The following is an 18,798-nucleotide window of genomic DNA, read 5'->3' as shown; positions in this document are numbered from 1 at the left end:
TATTCCAGGTTAAGCTGGTTGAGAGAATGCCAAGAGAGTGCAAAGTTGTCATCAAGGAAAAGGGTGGCTACTTTGAAGAATCTCAAATATATTTATTTGTTAAACACTTTTGGTTACTACATGATTCCATATCTGCTATTTCATAGTTTTGACGTCTTCACTATTATTCTTCAATGTACAAAATAGTAAAATTATGATTAATAACCCTTGAATGAGTAAGTGTCCAAACTTTTGACTGGTACTGTATGTGATCTTTAAACTATGAGTGCCCTGGTCCATGTTTGGGAGAAGTTGAGCGTGTTTTCTATTTCCAGTGTGCTTCTGTCTGTGTGTGGTGGGTACAGACTTCTAAGGGAACTGGCATACCACTCAGTGGTATGTATTAGAGCTATCTGATGCCACTTCCCTACTAGCCAAAAACAATCTCTGCCCGCCAAAACCTAATTTACTTCCCCTGCTGTTGATGTAACCACAGGGTAAAAACATGGCTCTTTTACGCTAGTTCTCTCTTGCACTGCTCATGTTTCAGCACCAAAACAGACAGATGAGCATAAAGAGAGATGGAGCTACAGAGAGAGAGGAGGACAGAGACAACAGGATGAAATGCTATCTACAGTCTCTCTAGCCAGGATCCAATCGGACCCACGTCACTCTTCTCTAACCAGAACCAGACCTGGTCAGGGCTAGAAATAACTTTTCATAAAACGGCGCTTGTAAACTACACTAGAAAGACATGGCTTCAGTTACACGTTTTCAGCAGCTCAACAACTTCTTTCCCCTCTATGAATCTGTCTCTTTTTTTATATAGTTTTCCAATTCCCAGAAAACAGGTCCAGAAGCTGTTGAGGGAGACTCAGAGGACTGGATGTCACTGTCATCTTACATGTCCAATAGCCTACCAGCTACCTAAAGCACCTGTGGAGGACAGTGAGCTGAAACATTTAACGTGTTGCAAATTATGAAATCGATAGAGGGGAAGATTCCCTGTTCTATTGGAAAGGTGGAACATAATAAACTCAGCAAAAAAAAGAAACTTCCTCTCACTGTAAACTGTGTTTATTTTCAGCAAACTTAACATGTGTAAATATTTGTGTGAACACAAACAAGATTCAACAACAGACAAACTGAACAAGTTCCACAGACATGTGACTAACAGAAATGGAATAATGTGTCCCTGAACAAAAAAAAGAGGGGGGGGGGGGGGAAATCAAAATTAAATGTAAGTGTCAGTTTCTGGTGTGGCCACCAGCTGCATTAAGTAATGCAGTACATCTAATCCTCATGGACTGCACCAGATTTGCCAGTTCTTGATCTGAGCTGTGACCCCACACTTCCACCAAGGCACCTGCAAGTTCCCTGACATTTCTGGGGGGAATGGACCTAGCCCTCACCCTCTGATCCAACAGGTCCCAGATGTGCACAACAGGATTGAGATCCGGGCTCTTCGCTGGCGATGGCAGAACACTGACATTACTGCCTTGCAGGAAATCACGCACAGGACGAGCAGTATGGCTGGTGGCATTGTCATGCAGGAGGGTCATGTCAGGATGAGCCTGCAGGAAGGGTACCACATGAGGGAGGAGGATGTCTTCCCTGTAACGCACAGCGTTGAGATTGCCTGCAATGACAACAACCTCAGTACGATGATGCGGTGACACACCGCCCCAGACCATGACTGACCCTCCACCTCCAAATCGATCCCGCTCCAGAGTACAGGCCTCGGTGTAACGCTCATTCCTTTGACGATAAACGCAAATCCGACCATCACCCCTGGTGAGACTAAACCGCGACTCGTCAGTGAAGAGCACTTTTTGCCAGTCCTGTCTGGTCCGGCAATGATGGGTTTGTGCCCATAGGCGACGTTGTTGCCTGTGTGGTCTGGTGAGGACCTGCCTTACAACAGGCCTACAAGTCCTCAGTCCAGCCTCGCTCAGCCTATTGAGGACAGTCTGAGCACCGATGGAGGGATTGTGCGTTCCTGGTGTAACTCGGGCAGTGGTTGTTGCCATCCTGTACCTGTCCCGCAGGTGTGATGTTCGGATGTACCAATCCTGTGCAGGTGTTGTTACACGTGGTCTGCAACTGCGTTGGACGATCGGCTATCCGCCCTGACTCCCTGTAGAGCGGTCTTAGGCGTCTCACAGTACGGACATTGCAATTTATTGCCCTGGCCACATCTGCAGTCCTCATGCCTCCTTGCAGCATGACTAAGTCACATTCACACAGATGAGCAAGGACCCTGGGCATCTTTCTTTTGGTGTTTTTCAGAATCAGTAGAAAGGCCTCTTAGTGTCCTACGTTTTCATAACTGTGACCTTAATTGCCTACCGTCTGTAAGCTGTTAGTGTCTTAACGACCATTCCAGAGCTGCATGTTCATTAATTGTTTATGGTTCATTGAACAAGCATGGGAAACAGTGTTTAATTAAACCCTTTACAATGAAGATCTGTGAAGTTATTTGGATTTTTACGAATTATCCTTGAAATACATGGTTGTTTCTTTTTTTGTTGAGTTTATAAGAGAAGACACCTCACTGGACACTGGTTGAACCAACGTTGTTCGTACGTAATTTCAAAGGAATTGTGTAGAACCAACATAAAATAAATGTTGAAATCTGTGCCCAGTGGGACAATACTACAGATAAACCAGTCAGTCCCCTCTTACACTTCGCTCTGTGGCTTCACTCCATCTCCTCTAGGGAGAAACTTTACTTTCAGGCTCAAATCAAACCATCTGCTTCATGTCAGTTCTTGCATCATAATGGTCATGTCTGGCTTAATCACACACACATTCTTGTAAATGGACCACTGTGTTCTTGATAAAAGCAATAATGTCTGATTTAACCACTCTGCTATGAAAGGAGGCTGATGCCAAGTGTTTTCCACAAGCACATGGCATAGTCAGCCAAATAGAAAAGGTAGACAAGCCAGGATTCCCCGAGCCGGGGTTAAGAATATTTTGCTGAACAAGCTCTATTTTGGTGGCCTCTGGTACATTTTAATGCCTTGATTCCATGCGAAATACACAGCAATATTATTGAATACTTTGAGTTTCTCACAAATTTGAAAATAATTCATACATTACTGAAAATGTATGAATTCCTTTTGTTAGTTTTTTGGGAAATCATCTAGGCCTATATGATCTATACTATTTTTGAAGTAAGAGAACATTACAACTTTATTTTTACATTTAACTGGTCTTATATTGAGACTAAAGTATTTTATGGCAAGATATGAATTGACACAATGTTTTTTCTTTAAATTATGTATTTTATTTTATTAAATTAAGTAAATAGCCCCCAAAATAATTTAAGCTTACATTTAAATCAAACGAATTGTGTGATGTGCACTTTTTAAATGGAAAAATGGGTCTCTAAAATAAGCAGAACAAATGCTCAATTAAGTTCTGGGTCTATACTTGTTAAGAGAAGAGAGAATGACATCAGTTAAATTAGTGAAAGAAGTTAGTTTGCAACTCCATTTGTGAATTGCAGTGTAATTTATACAAAACAAATACTTGTTTAGCGACTGACCCACAGATTTATTCTCAAATAATCTTTAACTCTACAGGCTTCAAGCACCCTTTTAAGAGGCATTTTCTCAGTTATCTGCAATGCAGGTATGACTTAAGAATGAAGCAGGTGTTAATCATGGGATTTGAAGAGGCATTTGACCTTGATTAAATCAGTAGACCTATATCAATATCTATGAAACTACCATATAAATATCATAAGCTTTTAAAACAATTCAATCAGTTTTATCATATTTTGGACCAGAGTGCAACTATCGCATCACTAGCCTACTTACACTATTGTCCTGCAGTGAGGAGGATTCGCCATCTTCATCAAATGTTTTCATAATATATCGATAATCAAATGAAATGTTTTTATGAAGTCCTTTTTACATTAGCAGATGTCAGAGTTTACTTGTCCCGATGCCATGTCCCATACAATGGAGATATTATTATGTTGCATGATTTATGAATGGCAAGAATATGAGATTGGGTTTATTCAGTCAGTTCGACACCATTAATAAACTACTCTTGCTTGATGTTCAATCAATCAATCAAATGACAGTAAGTCCATGCGCCAGCACTTCGTGACTGTATATGAAACACGCAAAAATAAAATAAATATATGTGCCAGGAAACAATAGGCTAAGTGGATTTCGACCCGCCGTTATCACAATATGGGTCATGCAAATTGACTCCTAGGCGATGAATGAGCATCATGCTCTCTCCCTTCGTGTAAAGACATTTGACTGCCAACACAGCTTACAGAAAACACACTACCAGGTACCGGAAGAGAGTGAAAAATGTCAAACCAGCAGTGTTTCCCTGTCATCGCTCACTTAGGACAGATAGGACAGACGCCTGTCCTATCAATAGATCGCTAGAAGATGCATATCGTTCATTCTAGCGGGAGAGGGCTCGGCTGAATTTTTTTCCTGACTTGCGAACTGTAAAAAAAAATCTAAATTGATAAGTTAATTTAAGTGGAAAAATTTACATGGCTGAAATTGAGTGTACAACTGGTTGTATAGCCGACAGCTGGCTAGAGGAAAGCACTGCAAGCGGTCTGCTCTTCAATGCAGTCAATGTGCGCACACACCAGAGTATGTGAGCGGAGTTGAGCATTTGGAAATCCCGCTCATGGAACACTGTGCCTTCCTTTCCAACCACTCTGCTAAAAAACCTGCTCCTCGCTCACAGGAAAAAATAACTGCTGCTCGAAAAATCACAATTTAACCAACAATTCCACCTGGACCAACCATTTGGTTTTAAAGTGTTGAAACCAAACAATATGATTTGAATTAAATGTATTTTAATAAAACATGAAAATGTCAATGTAAGAAGCGCTCATCATTTCAAATTGGCTACATGTCATATTAAACAGCATATAAACACTAAATAGGCCAGAAGCCAGAAAGGGAGCCTATGAAGGAATCATTTTTGCTATATTATTTCAAGGCTATAGCCTTCAAATAAATACATTGTGAAGCGCGTGTGAGTGCGACACAGACTGGTAGGGACCTAACACCTCAGAATTTGAACATTTCGTTGTATTAAATCATTAGTGTATGAATTGCGCATATAGGCTGTGAATTAAAATTAAAAACAAATTAAACCAAAAATGCCTTACTAGTGCCGTTGAATTCGTATTAGAAACAGGGAGCTTGGACAGTGTGTGGCTTCAGGCTCATGTGACGGTGACTGGAGAGCAGGCCAGCAGAGGAGAAAATCCTCTCTGCACTTGCAGAGCCACTGGGGATGCTAAACACCCTTTTGGCCACTCTTGCCAGGCTGGGCAGAGATGCAGAGTTTATTTTTCTATAGGTATGCCTAAAGGTTGTTAGGCAATATAACCCAATCAAAATGGAAAGCTCCTTGAAAGTGAGAATATGCCAGGTCTATTGTACAGATAATAGAACAAAAATGAACAACTTTTAAGAGATCAGATGTTTAGTTTATAAATACTTTGATACAATGGCACAGTTATCTACCCACCTCGTTCCTTTCTTCTAGCATGTGCACATAGTAAGTACACCTTCATGCAGTCGGGATACATGTCTTTTCAGATTCAACAATGATTCTTTAGTTGTGGACACTACATCACCACACTCCCTCTCTTACTCACCTTCATTTTGCACCTGTGTGCTTGGTCAGTTTCTTTATGGAAATATTTAGTTAACTCCATGACAGTAGCTAAATCAAAGGGCTATAGCAGCACACAAGTAGACTACAAATGCATGCTGGGCCTGGCATGCCCTGAGCTCGTGAAGTGAGCGCTACTGGGGCCGGCCTTCGCGGATGCTCCAGCCTTTGACAATCACGCTCCGCGCTACAATCAAATTGGGCACGCTCCGCTCAGACTCTGGCGCACACAGAAACTCGCTCACACAGACATACCGTGTTAAGACTGTTACGATGTGTTTTATGGTGGTTAGAGAAGCATATTCTAAAAGGGCAAGACCAATATAAAGCCTCAGGTCATAACTCATAACACACAGCTATTTACAGTTATTAAGAAGTTATTAGACAGCACGGTGAGAATATTACTCCATAACATGAGATTAAACATACCAGACCACTGACACAAATATAGCCTACTGCTGACTTTTCATTACAGTCAAGCAGATGACAACTTTTCCATGACGCAGTGGTCTCACAGCTTGCTAGCTCTGCTGCCTGCTTCCATAAACCCTGCTGCTGTAAAATTATTATTACAACTTTAACCAACGACCAGGACAGCTTGGAAACAATTGGACTGAAAATGACGGTTATTTGTTCATTCATAATAAGACGTAAGATATCAACATTAAAAGGAAAGATTCACCCATTTTGAATGTTATGTTGTTTTTGTGTATCTCTGAGCAATGTTCTATTGATTCCCCGATTTGGGTCATTTAATTTGTATCGGAGCTATTGCCTATCAAAGCAGGCAGATATTCGACCGATATCACATAGCATTGCGATTAATCCTCAGTCAGAGTAAAATAATAAATTAAAAACATTAAAATCTCAGTTTAAGATAGATATTTTTTTGCATGGGCTGCATCTCAATCCACCGCTGGTCTTCTGCATCTGTGGTGGAAGGTGGCCGAGCTACAGCGGCGTTTGTCAGATCATGAGACATTCTCACAAATTCTGTAGCATCCAAACAAACTAATATGACCACCTTATGGAATGACCGGACTCTGCACGTACACAATGGTGTCCTCTGTTTTGCTGTTTGACCGAAACAAACCCCACGGGACTCATCCGGAGTCGGTAACGCCGATGTGCCTACTTTGGTCTGTAGCATCTGTAGAAGGGGAAAGAGACTCATGAATAAGATGGTGTGCTCCATGGCCCCCATAACGATCACGGGACTCGTCTGAATGTAACCCATATAAATGACACTAATGTACTTGTCCTCTTGCTCAGTTGTGCACCAGGGCCTCCCACTCTTTCTATTCTGGTTAGAACCAGTTTGCACTGTTCTGTGAAGGGAGTAGTACACAGCGTTGTACGAGATCTTCAGTTTCTTGGCAATTTCTCACATGGAATAGCCTTCATTTCTCAGAACAGAACTGACGAGTTTCAGAAGAAAGTTCTTTGTTTCTGGCTATTTTGAGCCTGTAATCGAACCCACAAATGCTAATGCTCCAGATATTCAACCAGTCTAAAGAAGGCCAGTTTTATTGCTTTTTTAAAATCAGAACAAGAGTTTTCAGCTGTGCTAACATAATTGCAAAAGGGTTTTCTAATAATCAATTAGCCTTTTAAAATGATACACTTGGATTAGCTAACACATCGTGCCATTGGAACACAGGAGTGTTGGTTGCTGATAATGGGCCTCTGTACGCCTATGTAGATATTCCATTAAAAATCAGCCGTTTTCAGCTACAATAGTCATTTACAACATTAACAATGTCTACACTGTGGCCTCCCGGGTGGCGCAGTGGTTAAGGGCGCCTTGGGTCCCTGGGTTCGCGCCCAGGCTCTGTCGTAACCGGCCGCGACCGGGAGGTCCGTGGGGCGACGCACAATTGGCCTAGCGTCGTCCGGGTTAGGGAGGGCTTGGTCGGTAGGGATGTCCTTGAGTCGCTGGTGCGCGATGAGACCTGTGGCGGGCCGGGCGCAGTGCGCACTAACCAAGGTTGCCAGGTGCACGGTGTATCCTCCGACACATTGGTGCAGCTGGCTTCCGGGTTGGAGGCGCGCTGTGTTAAGAAGCAGTGGCTGATCAATTTGATGTTATTTTCAATGGACCAAATAAAATGTGCTTTTCTTTCAAAAATAAGGACATTTCTAAGTGTATATCTCCCCTAGATACATGTTTTACTCTCCTTTATGACATTTATAAATGTGTTGTTCAATGTGTTTCTATGCGCTATAGTAGCAAGCAAAGGCCAAATTCTACATTTTAAATCAGATTGACATTGGTATTTTGATAGCTGAAGGGGTTGTAAAATTCTAAATCAAATAGCTAAAATGAGCCATGGTATGACCATGTTAAAACAAAACCATACGTTAGCTTAGTAGAACCCCCGCCCCAACGGCTTATACTTTTAGAGGTAATCGGAATATGACTTTCAGATCGCGGAAACATCGATCACACATGTCAGATTGAAAATTGTGAGATTGTAGACAGCTAAATTGATAGTGCAGTTTAGGCGATTTTACAGCAAACTAGCTATTCACATGCTGATAAGACTTTGGTACTGTGTGTAGCTACAGTATACAAGCTTGCCAGCCCATAGAGATAGTATTGCATTGTGGGTTTCGTAGTTGACTTGAGGCAAAAGGATGTCCACAATGATTTTCACATGTTGCTACCAACCTTATAACACCAAAATTAAACACTTGTTTACAAAAAATATTGTTCTCACATATTATTGTTATTAAACACTGTAAATGATAGGAATTGTTGGTTTGGGGTGGATTTTTCCTTAAACGTCTTTATGAGGGTCTGGTGGTGTTAAAAACAGGTACAGTGGGGAAGGACTCTAATGAAGAGAAGTGATCCAGGGTTAATCCCCTACAGTTAAACTACTGTAGTATCACTGGCCTGGTTCAGATTTCAAACACATCACGTCATGGAAAACAACAGACCTCAACGTGCCTAGTTCTCTTTTGGAAAAACTGATTAATCAGCTTTCATTATTGCATAAAACGTGCTATGTCATGTACCATTAAAACTCTTTAACGTTGAGTAATTAAATCCAAGCTTGGAGAGACTGAGGGCTTTGTACTGCATGAGCAACTCTGACTTCTGTGTACTGTGCATTGACGTCAATGAGAAAGTTCTGTAAAAATTCAAGTTCGGCACCTCCAGTTAAGATTTGGCCCAAGTGGAGAGACCGTCAGATCCAGCTGTGTTGAGTGTCCAGAGCGGTAGCAGAAGGCATGTTTATTTCAGTACCATAACAGGAGGTACTTTATAGGATACTGAAAGATAAGGAGAAGAAGAACTGTCCATTTGTCCGTCCGTCACAATAAAATACTAACTACAGTCCCAGCCTTCCAAGTCTCTCCAGTCTTGTTATTCACTACTTTCATATGCATAGATTCGATTAGAACCACTGAGTGAATTAACAGGAAGCACACACATCTACAGTGCCTTGCGAAAGTATTCGGCCCCCTTGAACTTTGCGACCTTTTGCCACATTTCAGGCTTCAAACATAAAGATATAAAACTGTATATTTTTGTGAAGAATCAACAACAAGTGGGACACAATCATGAAGTGGAACGACATTTATTGGATATTTCAAACTTTTTTAACAAATCAAAAACTGAAAAATTGGGCGTGCAAAATTATTCAGCCCCCTTCAGTTAATACTTTGTAGCGCCACCTTTTGCTGCAATTACAGCTGTAAGTCGCTTGGGGTTTGTCTCTATCCGTTTTGCACATCGAGAGACTGAATTTTTTTCCCATTCCTCCTTGCAAAACAGCTCGAGCTCAGTTCGAGCATTTGTGAACAGCAGTTTTCAGTTCTTTCCACAGATTCTCGATTGGATTCAGGTCTGGACTTTGACTTGGCCATTCTAACACCTGGATATGTTTATTTTTGAACCATTCCATTGTAGATTTTGCTTTATGTTTTGGATCATTGTCTTGTTGGAAGACAAATCTCCGTCCCAGTCTCAGGTCTTTTGCAGACTCCATCAGGTTTTCTTCCAGAATGGTCCTGTATTTGGCTCCATCCATCTTCCCATCAATTTTAACCATCTTCCCTGTCCCTGCTGAAGAAAAGCAGGCCCAAACCATGATGCTGCCACCACCATGTTTGACAGTGGGGATGGTGTGTTCAGCTGTGTTGCTTTTACGCCAAACATAACATTTTGCATTGTTGCCAAAAAGTTCAATTTTGGTTTCATCTGACCAGAGCACCTTCTTCCACATGTTTGGTGTGTCTCCCAGGTGGCTTGTGGCAAACTTTAAACAACACTTTTTATGGATATCTTTAAGAAATGGCTTTCTTCTTGCCACTCTTCCATAAAGGCCAGATTTGTGCAATATACAACTGATTGTTGTCCTATGGACAGAGTCTCCCACCTCAGCTGTAGATCTCTGCAGTTCATCCAGAGTGATCATGGGCCTCTTGGCTGCATCTCTGATCAGTCTTCTCCTTGTATGAGCTGAAAGTTTAGAGGGACGGCCAGGTCTTGGTAGATTTGCAGTGGTCTGATACTCCTTCCATTTCAATATTATCGCTTGCACAGTGCTCCTTGGGATGTTTAAAGCTTGGGAAATATTTTTGTATCCAAATACGGCTTTAAACTTCTTCACAACAGTATCTCGGACCTGCCTGGTGTGTTCCTTGTTCTTCATGATGCTCTCTGCGCTTTTAACGGACCTCTGAGACTATCACAGTGCAGGTGCATTTATACGGAGACTTGATTACACACAGGTGGATTGTATTTATCATCATTAGTAATTTAGGTCAACATTGGATCATTCAGAGATCCTCACTGAACTTCTGGAGAGAGTTTGCTGCACTGAAAGTAAAGGGGCTGAATAATTTTGCACGCCCAATTTTTCAGTTTTTGATTTGTTAAAAAAGTTTGAAATATCCAATAAATGTCGTTCCACTTCATGATTGTGTCCCACTTGTTGTTGATTCTTCACAAAAAAATACAGTTTTATATCTTTATGTTTGAAGCCTGAAATGTGGCAAAAGGTCGCAAAGTTCAAGGGGGCCGAATACTTTCGCAAGGCACTGTATACCGTGGACACACACATTTTTTCCATTCTAGATGTGAGGGGGAAGGAGAGTGACAGGAGTGGTAACTCCAGCTGAAGTCAGGACATTGATGGTTCTCACGCGCACACCAGTGTTTACGTTTGGAAAATGTGGTGCCGGACATTTGACCAGCAACATTTTAATTTCCAGACATTTGAGAAATCTACCGGACCCATATGCTTTGGCTGCAACTGATTAGGGCGTCCACAGACGGTGCTCAGAATGACAGAAATCACATTTAGATTAAGGGCATTCATATTAGCAGAACGTTCTGATGTCCTAAGCCAACAAGACAAGTAACGAACAGCAAAATCCATGGCCTATGTCAATTTATTATCCCCCACAGTATAAAAGTTTACTTATTCTATTGGTCAGCTTGTCGAGAAAGAAATAGCCTATTCCAAACAGACTCTGGGACAGTTGTAGGAAGATTTATTTTTTTAATTTGGAATCTAACTAGTAGGCCTAAGTTACATAAAAAATAAATAAAAAGCAATGAGTCTGATGCAACAGATGAGAACGTTTAGCTTAAAATGTTGATATACAAATGAATTCACATTTTAAGAGTAGCAACGCACACAAGGCAGTAGGCTACGTGCGAATGTTCGTCACAATGCAATTAGCGGGAAAACACTGTCAAAACGACACTGCACATGCCAGTGGTTACACGTGACAGATGAAAATATCTGTTAGAAATGTAGAAAGAGGATCTAATAAGCAAGGTAAGACACACCTCATAACATTCAGGTTTCAAAGAATAAAGTATATGTTCTCAAAATGCATATCCTACAGCCTCCAGCTCGTTGCAAAGTGTGACGCGCTGATGACGTCTTCCGTTGCCATTTGACAGATTTTCCGCTAAAAGGCTCTGCACGCTGTGCGCACGTGACAAATAAGATACTGAACATAACAGATATACTGTAGCCTACACACGCAGCAATTTAATTACACTAAATTATGCAAATTAACCTATAGACCGATAAGCATGACCAGTCAAATGTATTTCCATCGACATGCATTTATATCAATTAAAAGGCTAAAAGCATTATTTTACAATGGGGCTTGCGCCAATTTTATTGATCGACTTTTACACTATTTTTTAGGCCAAAAGCCTGCTATTACCCCCTAACAGAAACTCTGACGCAGACACATGCACAAACACAAACCCACATTAGCGCAAGATCAGAGACAAAACAGTCAGAGCAGGAAGAGGCCTCTGTCCCTGTCAACAAAGTGGGTCACTGTGCGCTCTTCTCAAATTAGGTCAAATGTAATTTGTCACATGATTCGTAAATAGCAGGCGAGGTCGAACAGTGAAATGCCCTTCAAAGCAGTATTTTCCCCAAAAAAATCTAACCCAAGGAATAGGTACCAGCACAGAGTCGATATGCAGGGGTACGAGGTAATTTAGGTAGATACAGTGCACTTAGAAAGTGTTCACGCCACTTTGTCCACATTTTGTTGTGTTACTGCCTGAATTTAATATAGAATACACAATACTTAATTCCATTTTGATATTTTTAGTTTTTTTTAGTTTTTTACAAATTAATTAAAAAGGAAAAGCTGAAATGTCTTGAGTGAATAAGTATTGAATAAGCCTTAATACGTTCAGGAGTAAAAATCAAATCACTTAAGTTGCATGGACTCAAAATGCAATAATAAATGTTTAACATGATTTTTGAATGACTACCTCATCTCTGTATCCCACACATGCAGGTAATTGTAAGTTCCCGCAATCCAGCAGTGAATTTCAAACACAGATTCAACCACAAAGACCAGGGAGTTTTTCCAATGACTCACAAAGGGAACCTATTGGTAGAATAAATAAAGCAGACATTGAATATCCATTTGAGCATGGTGAAGTTATTAATTACACTTTGGGTGGTGTATCAATACACTCAGTCACTACAAAAAAAACTCCACTCAGGGATTTCACCATGAGGCCAATGGTGACTTTAAAACAGTTAGAGTTTAACGGGTGTGACAGAAGAAAACGGAGGATGGATCAAAAACATTGAAGTTACTCCAAAATACGAACCTAATTAACAGAGTGAAAAGAAGGAAGCCTGTACAAAATAAAAAAATATTACAAACCATGCATCCTGTTTGTCACAACGCACTAAAGTAATAAGGCAAAAAATGTGGCAAAGCAATTAACTTTTTGTCCTGAAACCAAAGTGTTATATGTTATGATTGGACAAATCCAATACTACTGAGTACCAATCTCCATTTTTTCAAGAATAGTGGTGGCTGCATCACGTTAAGGGTATGCTTGTAATCATTAAGGACTAGAGAATTTCAGGATAAAAAAGTAAACATAATGGAGCTAAGTACAGAAGGCCACCCATTACAACCAGCATGTCCAGAGATACAACCTCTCTTATCATCACCCAGTGCCTGGGCTTACCGCCACTGTTCCCGCACCCCACCATACCCCTGTCTGCGCATTATGCCCTGAATATACTCTACCACGCCCAGAAATCTGCTCCTGTTATTCTTTGTCCCCAACGCTCTAGGCGACCAGTTTTGATAGCCTTTAGCCGCACCCTCATCCTACTCCTCCTCTGTTCCGCGGGTGATGTGGAGGTAAACCCAGGCCCTGCAGGCCCTGCATGTCCCCAGGCACCCTCATTTGTTGACTTCTGTGATCGAAAAAGCCTTGGTTTCATGCATGTCAACATCCGAAGCCTCCTCCCTAAGTTTGTTTTACTCACTGCTTTAGCAAACTCTGCCAACCCCGATTAACTTGTCGTGTCTGAATCCTGGCTTAGGAAGGCCACCAAAAATTCGGAGATTTCCATACCCAACCATAACATTTTCCGTCAAGATAGAACTGCCAAAAGGGGAGGAGTTGCAGTCTACTGCAGAGATAGCCTGCAAAGCAATGTCATACTTTCCAGGTCCATACCCAAACAGTTCGAACTTCTAATTTTAAAAATGAATCTCTCCAGAAATAAGTCTCTCACTGTTGCCGCCTGCTACCGACCCCCCTAAGCTCCCAGCTGTGCCCTGGACATTTGTGAATTGATCGCCCCCCATCTAGCTTCAGAGTTTGTTCTGTTAGGTGACCTAAACTGGGATATGCTTAACACCCCGGCAGTCCTACAATCTAAGCTAGATGCCCTCAAATCTCACACAAATCATCAAGGAACCCACCAGGTACAATCCTAAATCTGTAAACAAGGGCACCCTCAGACGTTATCCTGACCAACTGGCCCTCCAAATACACCTCTGCTGTCTTCAATCAGGATCTCAGCGATCACTGCCTGTATCCGCTACGGGTCCGCAGTCAAACGACCACCCCTAATCACTGTCAAACGCTCCCTAAAACACTTCTGCGAGCAGGCCTTTCTAATCGACCTGGCCCGGGTATCCTGGAAGGATATTGACCTCATCCTGTCAGTTGAGGATGCCTGGTCATTCTTTAAAAGTAACTTCCTCACCATATTAGATAAGCATGCTCCGTTAAAAAAATGCAGAACTAAGAACAGATATAGCCCTTGGTTCACTCCTTGACAAGCACAAAAACATCCTGTGGCGGACTGCAATAGCATCGAATAGTCCCCGCGATAAGCAACTGTTCAGGGAAGTCAGGAACCAATACACACAGTCAGTCAGGAAAGCAAAGGCCAGCTTTTTCAAGCAGAAATGTGCATCCTGTAGCACTAACTCCAAAAAGTTCTGGGACACTAAAGTCCATGGAGAACAAGAGTACCTCTTCCCAGCTGCCCACTGCACTGAGGCTAGGTAACACGGTCACCACCGATAAATCCATGATAATCGAAAACTTCAACAAGCATTTCTCAACGGATGGCCATGCCTTCCTCCTGGCTACTCCAACCTCGGCCAACAGGTCCGCCCCCCACCCCACAGCTACTCACCCAAGCCTCCCCAGCGTCTCCTTTACCCAAATCCAGATAGCAGATGTTCTGAAAGAGCTGCAAAACCTGGACCAGTACAAATCAGCTGGGCTTGACAATCTGGACCCTCTATTTCTGAAACTATCCGCCGCCATTGTCGCAACCCCTATTACCAGCTTGTTCAACCTCTCTTTCATACCGTCTGAGATCCCCAAGGATTGGAAAGCTGCCGTGGTCATCCCCCTCTTCAAAGGGGGAGACACCCTGGACCCAAACTGTTACAGACCTATATCCATCCTGCCCTGCCTATCTAAGGTCTTCGAAAGCAAAGTCAACAAACAGATCACTGACCATCTCGAATCACACCGTACCTTCTCCGCTGTGCAATCTGGTTTCCAAGCCTGTCATGGGTGCACCTCAGCCACGCTCAAGGTACTAAACGATATCATAACCGCCATCGATAAAAGACAGTACTGTGCAGCCGTCTTCATCGACCTTGCCAAGGCTTTCGACTCTGTCAATCACCATATTCTTATCGGCAGACTCAGTAGCCTCGGTTTTTCTAATGACTGCCTTGCCTGGTTCACCAACTACTTTGCAGACAGAGTTCATTGTGTCAAATCGGAGGGCATGTTGTCCGGTCCTCTGGCAGTCTCTATGGGGGTGCCACAGGGTTCAATTCTCGGGCCGACTCTTTTCTCTGTATATATCAATGATGTTGCTCTTGCTGCAGGCGATTCCCTGATCCACCTCTACGCAGACAACACCATTCTGTATACTTCTGGCCCTTCCTTGGACACTGTGCTATCTAACCTCCAAACGAGCTTCAATGCCATACAACACTCATTCCGTGGCCTCCAACTGCTCTTAAACGCTAGTAAAACCAAATGCATGCTTTTCAACCGTCAGCTGCCTGCACCCGCACGCCCGACTAGCATCACCACCCTGGATGGTTCCGACCTAGAATATGTGGACATCTATAAGTACCTAGGTGTCTGGCTAGACTGTAAACTCTCCTTCCAGACTCATATCAAACATCTCCAATCTAAAATCAAATCTAGAGTCGGCTTTCTATTTCGCAACAAAGCCTTCTTCACTCACGCCGCCAAACTTACCCTAGTAAAACTGACTATCCTACCGATCCTCGACTTCGACTATGTCATTTACAAAATAGCTTCCAATACTCTACTCAGCAAACTGGATGCAGTTTATCACAGTGCCATCCGTTTTGTTACTAAAGCACCTTATACCACCCACCACTGCGACCTGTATGCTCTAGTCGGCTGGCCCTCGCTACATATTCGTCGCAAGACCCACTGGCTCCAGGTCATCTACAAGTCCATGCTAGGTAAAGCTCCGCCTTATCTCAGTTCACTGGTCACGATGGCAACACCCACCCGTAGCACGCGCTCCAGCAGGTGTATCTCACTGATCATCCCTAAAGCAAACACCTCATTTGGCCGCCTTTCCTTCCAGTTCTCTGCTGCCTGTGACTGGAACGAATTGCAAAAATCGTTGAAGTTGGAGACTGATCTCTCTCACCAACTTCAAACATCTGCTATCTGAGCAGCTAACCGATCGCTGCAGCTGTACATAGTCCATCGGTAAATAGCCCACCCAATTTACCTACCTCATCCCCATGCTTTTTTATTTATTTACTTTTCTGATCTTTTGCACACCAGTATCTCTACCTGCACATGACCAACTGACCATTTATCACTCCAGTGTTAATCTGCTAAATTGTAATTATTCGCCTAACACCTCATGCCTTTTGCACACAATGTATATAGACTCTTTTCTACTGTGTTATTGACTTGTTTATTGTTTACTCCATGTGTAACTCTGTTGTTGTCTGTTCACACTGCTATGCTTTATCTTGGCCAGGTCGCAGTTGTAAATGAGAACTTGTTCTCAACTAGCCTACCTGGTTAAATAAAGGTGAAAAAAAGGAAAGAAAAAAAAAGTACAGGCAAAACCCTACAGGAAACCCTGGTTTAGTCTGCTTTCCACCAGACACTGGGAGATGAATTCACCTTTAAGCTGAACAATAACCTTAAACAAAAGGCCAAATCTACACTGGAGTTGCTTACCAAGAAGACAGTGAATGTTCCTGAGTGGCCGTGTTACAGTTTTGACCTAAAATCTACTTGAAAATCTATGACAAGACCTGAAAATTGTTGTCTAGCAAAGATCAACAACCAATTTGACAGAGCTTGAAGAATTTTTTAAAAGAATAATGTGCAAGTGTTGCACAATCCAGGTGTGGAAAGCTCTTAGGGACAAAAAGGGTCAATGCAGATATTCCAGGTAGCTATTGGTTAAATATTTAAATAACTATTTATTAGCAGTATAGCTTGAGGGGCTGAAGCTGTTTAAGAGCCTGTTGGTTCCAAACTTGGTGCATTGGTACCGCTTCCTCCTCACTCCAGCCCACTCACCTCTACTAACCCCGTCGTCCCTGCACCCAATCGTTCACCTTATTTAATGTCCATTCTGCTCTCCCGCCATCCTTGCTATTTTTCTCATATTCCCCATCCGATCTTCTCATCTCTATCAGTCATAAAAGTGAAGGGCCCAGAATGCTACATTGAGTTTCAATGTGAGTAGAGATCATCAAATGCCTAATCAGTCTGTCAGTCAGTCAGAACAGAACACAAGGGCATGTCAGTCTCCATAAATCCCTTGGTAGCAGAGCTGTGGAAAGGCACCAGAGACAACAGTATAACGTCCTTTAATTGGAGTTTGAATCATTGGCGGGCTCAGGCAGGGAGAACTGTCCCACTCTACAGGCTAGCAATAACACATCCATTTTAACCACTAACCTTACCCATTATCCTATCCTCAACTAAATGACTTACTTTCTTATTCAAATTGATTACTTAAACTGCAACAAGTGCCAAAATCTAATTTGAGCATAGGTGGAACAAATAGGCCTACCCTACACTGCTAACCAATCAGAAGCCAGAGTGATTCCACATGGTGGTGGTGTGATGTGGACGGACGGACGCTGCTTTAAGGGGTCTACTGTGGCCAACGTTAAACACAGGTTATGCCTGAGGTGTCAGCTCACTTTACAAGGTTACAGAGAGCCAGCACACGGATACACATGCTTACACTGGCTTTCACGTAGACCATTTATAGTGTGTGTGTGTGTGTGTGTGTGTGTGTGTCGTGATCATGGTGTGTAAGAAGAGAAGCAGGGGGACAGACAGTCCTGTACCTCACCTCAGGCTGAATGGCTTTGAACACCGGAGCATCCATGAGAGTGATCTGACCCTGGAGAGAAGGGGAGAGAGAGAAGTGGGGGAGAAAGAGAGAGCAGGATAAGGAGAGAGAGCAGGATAAGGAGAGAGAGCAGGATAAGGAGAGAGAGGCATCAGAGCAGTAATTAGGGAAACAGATTTGGACTGAAACGTTGACCTGACATCATTGCAGGCAGTGCTTCCAAAACTTTATTCAACAGTCCCAGAATAACCAGGAGAAATTCAATCTGGAGGGGGATAGAAAAGGTAGAGACCACCCTCTGTCTGTCTAGCTGGGTATGGCAAGGCAGGGGAGAGTGGAAAGGCTCAAACTAGAATTGTACCGAGAACCTAGAGTCTTAGAGGGACTGTGTCAGCATTAAAGGCTTGCTGCACTAGCCACTGGGCAGAAATTGGTTGAATCAACATTGTTTCCATGTCATTTCAATCAAACAATTCAATGTGAGGACGTGGAAAACTGATTGGCTTTGCACAAATTAATAAATCAACGTTTAAACTAAATACAATGACAGGGTGAAAAGGTTGTTTGATATCACATTGAATTCACAGTAGTTGACAACTCAACAAAATCTAGACGTTGAACTGATGTATGTGACCTGTGGGTAATCACGTCACAAATCACAACTGCGCTACAGTAATGCTCTAACCATACTGGACGACAAACTTCCAAGTTGGAAGTTGGACCTAAATCTTCTATATATAATATACAGACCTTTGGCTTTTCAGGGAAAAGCATGTAAATCACAGCCGTTCATTATACTCTACACAGAGTAATGGTCTAGTCTGCGCAGGCAGATGGTTTATGTTGTCTGACATCATGGAAACTGACTGCCTAGGATATTAGGGAGGACCATGGTGATCTATCTAACAGGGGCAGGGAGTTGTAGCTTTTAGAATGGCCTCGTTCTATTGAGAATATCGGAGGAAATTTGTGCCTGTGTATCCTC

At 42.4% G+C, this 18,798-nt stretch overlaps 1 protein-coding gene across 20 annotated transcripts in view; it reads right to left on the bottom strand.

Moving 5' to 3' along the window:
• LOC110521611 (ras-specific guanine nucleotide-releasing factor RalGPS2) overlaps positions 1–18,798 on the bottom strand; it is a 141,786-nt gene that overhangs the window by 68,368 nt on the left and 54,620 nt on the right. For all 20 annotated transcript variants that reach the window (XM_090231662.1, XM_021599288.3, XM_021599291.3 and 17 more), the window contains exon 5: positions 17,814–17,864. In XM_090231662.1, the coding sequence (XP_090087788.1) occupies positions 17,814–17,864 (51 nt within the window). The remainder of the gene's footprint in view (positions 1–17,813; positions 17,865–18,798) is intronic.

Source organism: Oncorhynchus mykiss, chromosome 4 (genome assembly GCF_057628025.1).
Source record: "Oncorhynchus mykiss isolate SJ-2025 chromosome 4, ASM5762802v1, whole genome shotgun sequence".
Taxonomy (NCBI): domain Eukaryota; kingdom Metazoa; phylum Chordata; class Actinopteri; order Salmoniformes; family Salmonidae; genus Oncorhynchus; species Oncorhynchus mykiss.
This window is presented reverse-complemented; position numbering and strand designations above follow the sequence as displayed.